Source organism: Peromyscus leucopus, chromosome 7, assembly GCF_004664715.2.
Source record: "Peromyscus leucopus breed LL Stock chromosome 7, UCI_PerLeu_2.1, whole genome shotgun sequence".
NCBI classification, from domain to species: Eukaryota; Metazoa; Chordata; class Mammalia; order Rodentia; family Cricetidae; genus Peromyscus; species Peromyscus leucopus.
In genome coordinates, this window is record NC_051069.1 from 96,921,902 (window position 1) to 96,931,805 (window position 9,904).

Genomic DNA, 9,904 nt, shown 5'->3' on the forward strand with positions numbered 1-9,904 from the left:
TTTGTGTGTGTGTAGGAGGGTGTATGTGCATGTGGGTGTGCATGCATTTGGAAGCCAAGGTTGAAATCAGAAATCATTCTCACTCTGCCTTATTCATTGAAGCAACGTCTCTCAGTCAAATTCAGAGCTCACCAGTTCACCAGTATGGCTTGTCTGGATGCTCATGCTCTTCTGGGAATCCCTTGTGTATTAGTCAGAGTTCTCTAGAGGAATAGAACTGACCCCCCCACCACACACACACACACACACACAGACACGGTGATTTATTAGAATGGCTTACCAGATGTAGTCCAGCTACTCCAACAATGACTTATCTCCCAATAGAAAGTTAGAGACTCCAGTAGTTGTTTAGTCTGTGAGTCTATATGTCTCAGTTAGTCTTCGGTATAAGCCAGAATCCTGAAAAAGTGGCTCTAATGCCAGTGAAGTAATGAGCTTGTCAGCTAGAGTGAGGGCAAGCAGGCATAGAGCAAAAGCTTCCTTCTCCCATGTTCTTTATATAGGCTCCCAGCAAATAGTCTGGACCAGATTGAAGGTGGGTCTTCCCACTTAAAATGGTTAAAGAACACTCCCTCACAGATGTACCCAGCTGCTTGGGTTTTAGTTCATTTCAGATGCAGTCAAATTGACAACCAAGAATAGCCATCACACCCTGTCTTTGCCTTCTGAAGGTTGGAATTCCAGCCTAGCTACTGCACTCATCCAGCATAAAGAACACAGCTCTGGGGGCCAAACTCCAGTTCTCAGGCTTGTGCGGTGAGTGCTTTACCACTGAGCCATCTTTCTGTTTGTTGGTTTGCTTGTTTTTCTAGGCAGGGTTTCTCTGTACAGTCCTTACTGTCCTGGAACTAGCTCTGTAGACCAGGCTAAGCCCAGACTCACAGAGATTCTTCTGCCTCTGCTTTCTGAGTGCTGACATTAAAGATGTGTACCACCGCCGCCCGGCTAACCCCTTGAGCTATCTTTACCACCTAGCCAAACCTGGTTTGGTTTGTTTTTTTTTTTGCTTTTAGAGACAGGGTTTCTGTGTGTGGCTTTGGAGCCTGTCCTGGGACTTTCTCTGTAGACCAGGATGGCTTTGAAGTCAGATCTGCGAGCCTCTTCCTCCCAAGTGCTGGGAGTCAATCCTGTTTTTTAGGTAGGATTTCTCTGGGTTGCTCATGATAGTCTGGTCTTAAACTTCTGTGCTCAAACAGTTATGCCACATTAGCCTCCTGAGCATCTGGGACTACTGGCATGCTCTGCACCTATCCTGTGGAGACACCAAAGTACTTGGTCAGGGGCTGTAGTAGTTGATATTCGTACTGACAGCGTACAAAGGAAGGCTCCAGCCTCTTTACATCCTATGTGGCACTTGTTCTAGTTTTTACCTTTTCTTTTAAAGATTTATTTATATCTTTATTTTTCAATTATATGTATATATGTTTATCTGTGTGTGGGTATGTATGCCTGAGTTTAGATGCCTGCAAAAGATACAGGGGTGTTAGATCTTCCTGGCCCCTGGCACAGTCCAAGCAGTCATGAGCCCCTCATGTTGGTGCTGGGAACCAAGCTCCAGTCCTCTGCAAAAGCTGTAGGTACTCTTAACTACTGAACCATCTCTCCAGTACCTAGTGTTTTCTTTTTTTTCCCAAGTGTTCTCCCCCACCCCCACCCCCACCCCCCACAGGGTCTCTCTGTATCCCTGACTGTCCTGGAACTCACTCTGTAGACCAGGCTGGCCTGAACTCTCAGAGATCTGCCTGCCTCTTCCTCCTGAGTGCTGAGATCAAAGGTGTGAGCCACCACACCTGGCCTTTTTTTTTTTACTATTTAAATTAAGTACCATTTATTATTGGGTATGTGGGTGTGAGTGTGCCTGTCCCTTACGTGTGCCTAGAGGTCAGAGGACGAGTTTGTGAAGTTGATTCTTTCTGTCTACATTATAGATCCTGGGGATCCAGCTTGGGTTGCTAGGTTTGTGCAGCAAGTGCCTTTACTCACTGGCCCATGCTGCTAGGGTCCAGATTTTTTCTTTTGATGCTAATTAAATGGGAAGTGTTATCATATGCTATAAATTGACATGATTATTTTTCAAGCAGTTTTCTGAGGCCCAGGAGGATAGCTCTTATTCTGTTCACTCACTTTACCTGGGGCCAGTGCCACCTGTAAGTAGGTTCTGAGTGACAGGCTAGGCTTGTTCGAATCTTCTCTACCTGTGTCCCTAAAGATGACTTCTCTATCTCTTAGTGGTATGTGTTCTTCCTTCTTAGCTCCCAGGAGGCAAAGAGTCCAAAGGTGGAGCTCCACAGCCACTCAGATGTCCCTTTCCAGATGCTGGACAGCAACAGCGGTCTGAGTTCTGAGAAGATCAGCTACAACCCCTGGAGCCTGCGCTGCCACAAACAGCAGCTGAGCCGGATGCGCTCCGAGTCCAAGGACCGGAAACTCTACAGTATCCTTGGCCACTGATTGGAAACGGGGTGAGAAAATGGCAAGGTTGTGTTGTTCTTCATCTTGTGTTTTGGTCTGGGGACTGAATCTAGGGCTTCATTCCTGCCCAAGCATCTGCTCTACCCTCTTACTCTCAAGACAGGTATGTTTAAGTGTTTTGTTTTGTTTTTTAATTAGCATATATTAGACATAATAGTTTTTTTGAGACAGGGTTTCTCTGTGTAGTTTTGGTGTCTGTCCTGGATCTCACTCTGTAGACCAGGCTGGCCTTGAACTCACTGCTGCCCAGTGACATAATAGGTTGTATTGTGAGATTTTTATATGTGTACATAATGTATTTTGATCCCATGTACCCCTTGTGTTCTCTAGTGTCTCTCCCACTAATCTTCCTCTTCCCAATAGCTCCCCTTCTGCTCCCTGTTGTGTGTCCAGGAAGTTGCACGGGGTTATTTGCAGGAATATGGGTACCTTACACCACAGAGGTGGGGTGGGGGTGGGGGGGGGTCTTTTTCTCCCCTCAACCATTGACTGAGTGTAAAGCCTCAGGGAGATGGCCCTCTGAGCCCCTCTTCCTTCCGTGACATGGTGTTGGTGGACAGGACTGCTCTCGCACAGGTGATGATGGCCATCTCAAGTGTTAGAGCACGGCCACCATGTCATGTCATGCCTTGTGCCCTTTCTTTCCCTCTGTCTCTCTCTCTCTCTCCCTCTCCCTCTCTCCCTTTCTTTCTTTTCTTTCTCTTTCTTCTTTTTTTTTTTTTTTCCAAGACAGGGTTTCTCTGTGTAGCAACTAACTCTGTAGACCAGGCTGGCCTTGAACAAAGAGATCCACCTGTCTCTGCCTCCCGAGTGCTGGTATTAAAGGAGTGTGCCGGTTGGGCGGCATTGGCGCACACCTTTAATCCTGGCACTTGAGAGGCAGAGCCAGGCAGATCTCTGTGAGTTCGAGGCCAGCCTGGTCTACAGATCGAGATCCAGCACAGGCACCAAAGCTACACAGAGAAACCCTGTCTTGAAAAGAAAGAAAGAAAAAAAAAGGTGTGTGCCACCACTGCCCAACCTTACAGTGTTTTTTTATTCTTGGACAGTTTCACGTGTATGTAGTGAATGTGTTCACCTGCCCATTCTGTTCCCTTAGCCCTCTCCTGCTCGAACCTGTGCTCTTCCTGCCTTCATTTACCAAACAAAAACAAAACCACTGAACTTAAGTAGTGCTGCCATATGCATGGGTGAGGGCTTGTACACTAGATTATGGGTAACTTAGTGGTAGCCATACCCCTGAAGAAAAAGGACTCCCCCTGCCCTAGCAGCCTTGAATCACCTGTAGCCCTTCAGCTAGTAGGAAGGCACACCCTCTCCAGTCGATGCTGGAACGCTGATGGGCCAGATCTTGTGCAGGTCTTGTGTATAGGTAACCACAGCTGCTATGAGTTCATGCGTACAACAGCATGTGCCCTTTCCCCTCCCAGGCTGGAATGTTGGCATGCTCAGTCTTATCCTGATCTTGTGGAGCCTTAAGTCAGGAACAGCAGCTGCTGTGAGGTCATGAATACAGTATCCATGTTATGTTCAGAAGACAGTGTGGTACACACTCCTTGCCCTCCTGATTTTACACTCTTTCCTCCCCTTCTTCCACAACATTCCCTAAACCTTGGAAAGCTGATACACATTCCTTTTATGGCTGGACATTGGTCAGCTTCTTATTCTCACCAGGATAGATTTTAAGTCCAGCATTTCCTGAAAATTCCTGTTGGGAATGTTAGAATTTGATCCCCCCCCCTTTTTTTTTTCTTTTGGAATAATGCTGCAAAGATGTCTGTCTTACTTCTTAGGTCTGGGTGGCCTTGGTTTACTAATGGTGGTAGGGATGTGACCAGATAGTCTTTGCCTTATTATGTGTATGGTAGGTCTAAAGAATAGGAAATAATAATAAAACTGAGTGTGGGGGACTGTGCCTGTTGTCTCTGTTCTCTGTAGCTGGAGACAGGAGAACCAGAAGTTCAAAGTCATCCTTATGGTCTCCAGGCTGTTTAAGACTATCGTGGGATCATGAGAATGTCAAAATAAAGGGATAGGGAGGAACCCAAGTCAGCAAAACATCTGTTATGAAGGAAGCCTGATGATCTGAGTTCAGATCCACAGAACTCAAAAAAGGACCAGGCTTTCTTTATCTATCTATCTTCCTTCCTTCCTTCCTTCTTCCTTCCTTCCTTCCTTCCTTTTTCTTTCTTTCTTTTTATTTATTTATTATTTTTTGGTGCCTGTAATCACAGTGCTGAGAGGGTAGAGCCAGAGATGGATAGATCCCTCAAGTCCATTGGCTAGCCAGCTTAGCTTGATCAGTGAGCTTCAAGTTCAGTGAGAAATCCTGTCCCAAAAATTAAAGGTAGCCGGGCGGTGGTGGCGCACGCCTTTAATCCCAGCACTCGGGAGGCAGAGCCAGGCAGATCTCTGTGATTTCGAGGCCAGCCTGGTCTCCAAAGCGAGTTCCAGGAAAAGGCGCAAAGCTACACAGAGAAACCCTGTCTCGAAAAAAACAAAACAAAACAAAATTAAAGGTAGAGAGCAATTAAGCAAAGATACCTGATGTTGACCTCTGCCCTCCACACATGTGTACCCACATACCTACATCCATCAAGTATATATACCACACATACAACATCACATACACACCCCAACATTTAAAAATACTAATCAGTAGGTGTCTTGTATACATACTATGGAAAATTATATAGGTCATAGTTATGTAAGGAATTTGTTTATTTACTTTTGAGACAGGTTCTCTACATAGCCCTGGTTGGCCCTGAACTCACAGAGATCTGCCTGCCTTTGCTTCCCAAGTGCTGGGATTAAAGGTGTGCGCCACCATGCCAGGCTGAATTTTTTTTAATTTAATTTCATGTATATGAATATTCTGCTTGTAGGTATGTATGTCTGTGCACCATGTGTCTGCCAGGTCCTGTGGAGGTCAGAAGAGGGCTTCAGATCTCCGGAACTGGATTTAGAGATGGTTCTGAGCTACCATGTAGGTACTGGGAATTGAACCCAGGTCCTCTGCAAAAGCAACAAGTACTCTAAACTGTTCAGTCACCTCTTCAGCACCCAGGAATGAAATTCTGATGTATGACACGAATGAATCTTAAAAGCATTTTACTAAGCATAACATAAAAGGATTAATGCTGGAAGATTCTAGTAAATGAGCTGCCTCCAACAGACAAATTCCTAGACACAGAAAGTGGAGGTTTCCTGGAGAGTAGAAAGGGCAGATGGAGAGTGAGTGTTCAGTGCATAGAGATTCAGCATGGGGAGGTGGACAGTGGTGATGGCCTGCCTGCCTCTGCCTCCAGAGTGCTGGCATTAAAGAAAGGGGTGCCCCACTATGCCCAGCCCCAATCTTTTATTATTATTATTATTATTATTATTATTTTTGAGACAGGATCTGACTGTGTAGTCCTGGGCCATCCTGGAACTCACTGTGTAGACCAGGCTGGCCTCAGACTCACAGAGATCCATCTGCCTGTGTCTTGTAAGTGTGGATGTTGGGATTAAAGGCCTGTGCGACTTTCCCCACCCCCGCCTCTAAGATTGTATGTGACGTATATTCTACCAAAATTTGTTGAAGCCAGTAGTCTGAAACGGCCACGTCGGACTTTGTGAGGCACATAGAGTTGACAGTGGACCAGAATGCCACTCTAGATTTAAAAATGTATTTGTTACATCCTGACAGCAGTTTCCCGTCTCTCTTCTCCTTCCATTCCCTTCTCCCCTCTACTCCCCCACTCCTCCTCCGTTTCTGTGCAGAAAGGGGCTGGTCTCCCCTGGCATCACAAAGCATAGCTCACCTAGTTGCAGTGAGACTGAGCGCCTCCCCTTGTATTCAGGCTGGGCAAAGCAACCCAGTATGAGGAGCAGGTTCCCCAAAGCCAGCCAGAATGCCGCTTTTCTAGAACATTTCCATTGTGCCTTCCTGGGTGGAGCTGACATGAGTCTGGTTGTCATCCTTGACTCTGGCCCAGAGTTCCTCCTGCTGGAGAACGTGGTGCACCACTTCAAGTACCCCTGTGTGCTGGACCTGAAGATGGGTACCCGGCAGCATGGGGACGACGCGTCAGCCGAGAAGGCAGCCCGGCAGATGCGGAAGTGTGAGCAGAGCACGTCTGCCACGCTGGGGGTCAGGGTCTGTGGCATGCAGGTGAGTCACCGCTGGCGGGAGCCCGGGGCTGCAGAGTGCATGTTAGCTTGTGCCCATACCTGCCTGACACCCGTGTCCTCCTGGCCTGCACTGTTCCAGAATCTCCTCTGAAAGGGTGAGTCACCCACAGGCTGCTGAGTGTGTCTTCACAAGTGGGTTCGTCGAGGCCTGTTCTCCTCACTTGACTGAGATTGAGCTCCATGTGCAGGGTCATTGAGAGAGCCTGTTGCCTTGTCACCGGGAAGGCAGACTTGTCTGTCAGCAGTGCATTCCTAGTCAGAGGTAGCCGGGCCCTGGGACAGCTTGGAGGCAGGCTTCTAAAGTGATGGCTCTAGGCCTGGTGTTGGCTTTCACAGCTCCAGGACGGGAAAACCTGGGGTGAATGTGGCCTCCCTGCTCCAGTAGGAGGAGCTGAAGAGCTCAGGTTGGTCAGAGTGCCTCGCAGACTGTTTTGTTTGTTCATTTGGTCGGGGTTTTTGTTTTTTTGTTTTTGTATTTTTTTGCTTGGGGGCACTTGGTGGCCATCAAACCTTCCTGGTACTCAACCCGGTCTTGTCTCCTGGGGTTTCAGGTCTACCAGCTGGACACAGGTCATTACCTCTGCAGAAACAAGTACTATGGTCGTGGACTCTCCATTGAAGGCTTCCGCAATGCGCTGTATCAATACCTGCACAACGGCCTGGACCTGCGCCGTGACCTCTTTGAGCCTATCCTGAGCAAACTCCGGGGCCTCAAGGCCGTGCTGGAGCGGCAGGCCTCCTACCGCTTCTACTCCAGCTCTCTGCTCGTCATCTATGACGGCAAGGAGTGCCGCTCGGAGCTCCGGCTCAAGCACGTGGACATGGGGCTCCCGGAGGCGCCACCGCCCTGTGGGCCCAGCACCAGCCCTAGCGGCACCAACCTTGAGGCTGGCCCCTCTTCTCCGCCCAAGGTGGACGTCCGCATGATCGACTTTGCACACAGCACATTCAAGGGCTTCCGGGATGACCCCACTGTTCACGACGGGCCGGACAGAGGCTACGTGTTTGGTTTGGAGAATCTTATCAGCATCATGGAACAGATGCGGGACGAGAACCAGTAGGGCCAGTTCTGGGCCCTAAGACCCGTTCCTCTCCACCCACAGGCAGGGACCATTGCTCTGAACTTGCTGTGAGGACACACTGACTTGCTTTTAAAGGGTTATATTTCTCTTTGGTGTAAACTAAAAGAAATGTTTTTAGCTGTAGCCTGGAATCCATATACATATATATATATATATATACATATATATATAAAAGTAAAGGAGGACAGAACATACGTCCTCCCAGCCAGGCTCCTTAGCTTTGTGGCTCTGCTGTGTCCAGGCTGACTCAGGAAGGAAGAGATAACCCCAGTGGGCTCGGCAGCAGAGACAGATGCCTTTGAACTTTGGTCCCCTTGCCTAAGGTTTTTGGGATCTGTGGTTATAGGGCTCTGCTGATTGTGAGGTGAAGCCCTTGGCTGGCACAGGGTCTCTCTATGCTACTCGTCCCTTACTTCCCAGAATTGGGGAAGGTTAAGTGCCCGTGTCTTGGGGACCTTTCTAGTTTTGTGCCAGTGCTTGAGCAGTTGCCCTCAGGGCATTACAGGGCTGACTGCGCAGATGGACTCATTCTTGGGTCTGATTTTGGCATGGGGCTAGATTTGTGAAGCTGAGCTAAGGCCAACTCACAGCAAAGGGCAGGCCCTGGGCTCCCTAGGCACCCACTGGCATGCAAACTTGCTCTTCTGTCCACAACCCCAGCCAGCCTCTCGCTGAGATTCCTTGCCTAAGGAGGCCACGTGTCCTCCTATCCCAGTGAGGTGGGCACAGCTCTGTTTGCTGAGGAGAGGGAGTGTCGCAGTAGACCTAGGGGCCTGTAATGGCTCTCGCCTAGACAGTATTTGCAGTTCTTGGGCTTTGGGTGGTGCCCCGTCCTCGAGTTTGGGCAGCTGTGCTGCCTCTGGATGGGCTGTTCCTCCCAGGGCTCAGGGTCTGCTCTGCTCAGGGTCTTGTCTTCTCCAGGCCAAGCTCAAGGCAGCAGCCTGTTCTGTGGTATTCCAAGCACTAGGCTTGGAGGGAGAACTTTAAACTTGTCTGGTTTATGGACATAGGACCCTGGGTACAGGTGCCCAGAGTCTGCTGAGAGCTTTGTCTGGTTAATCCTGGGTCTGTCGGTTCATTTGCCTGCCTGCCAGCCTGTTTTGTGGTGAGCTTTCTGGGGTATATAGCCTTGTTGATTAGTATATATTGATCTTGTTCATGCTCTCCTCAACAGAGTATTCTTTCCCTTTTCTGAGGCGAGCCTTTGCTCCTGTGCCCTTCCTCAGCAGGCTCTGCTGTCTTACAAAGCTGTTAGCAGAATGACCCCTAGTGGAGTTCACCTGCTGGCCTGGTGGCCTTCTTGTGGGACTGTGGCCGTCAGCACCAGCAGTGAAGGCTCAGGGCTGATCTGCCCCACTGCTTTCTTTTTGCTACCAGCCCTTTGATGGTAGAGACCTGCTGCCTGTACTGTAGGTGTCCTACAGGTTACACTACACTTAGCCATTGCCAAGGTGAGCAGCAGTCTCCAAGTCCATGGCCAGTGGTCAGCACTTCTGACAGGTCTGTTTTGGCATTTGAAGATAATCCTGCCAACCTTTGAGAGATACTGGTAACTAATGGCATAATATCCTGGTTCGTAGAGATGCAGCTCTGGAAAGGGCTCCTTCATGGACCCCAGTCTCGGTCTTCTGACCCTGGTGCCAGTGGTGGGCAGGTTCCCATTCCTTAGGGCTGGGAGGCCCAGCTTTGCCCATTTCTGGTTAGTAACAACTGTCTTCTGTCCAGTAGTATTCTGTTGCTTCAGCCATGGGGGCAGTAAGTGTTCATTAGTGTAGACATATCTTCTCTGCCAGGATAGAGGTTAAGAGAGGTTTGGGGCCATGGATGACCTTTTAGGAATGTGCTGTACTTCTGCAGTTCCCAGATTTGGGGAGGCACTGCCCCATTCTGCTGCTTCTCATGTAGCAAGGGAGAAGGTACCCATTTACATTGCGAGTTCTGCCAATACAGCTGGAAAGGCTGGGATTTGCTGCTTCTTAAGGGCAGGGCCCCACTTTTCAGCACCTTTGATATCTGGAGGGCCAGCTCGTTTATCTGATAGGTGGTGGCAAGTGTGTAATAACACTTTCTGCCAGTGTTGTTCTACCTGCCCCAGGCTAGAGCCCTGTCCCCGACAGGCCCTGCCTTCCCAGCCCCCGATTTGGGACCAAAGTGCAACTGGGGATCATGGGTTGGGG

At 49.0% G+C, this 9,904-nt stretch overlaps 1 protein-coding gene across 1 annotated transcript in view; it reads left to right on the forward strand.

Moving 5' to 3' along the window:
- Ip6k1 (inositol hexakisphosphate kinase 1) overlaps positions 1-7,850 on the forward strand; it is a 43,919-nt gene extending 36,069 nt beyond the window's left edge. Inside the window, exons 4-6 of the mRNA XM_028887002.2 lie at positions 2,253-2,434; positions 6,450-6,625; positions 7,197-7,850. Of these exons, the coding sequence (XP_028742835.1) occupies positions 2,253-2,434; positions 6,450-6,625; positions 7,197-7,706 (868 nt within the window). The 3' untranslated portion in view covers positions 7,707-7,850. The remainder of the gene's footprint in view (positions 1-2,252; positions 2,435-6,449; positions 6,626-7,196) is intronic.
- The last annotated feature ends 2,054 nt before the right edge of the window (positions 7,851-9,904 follow it).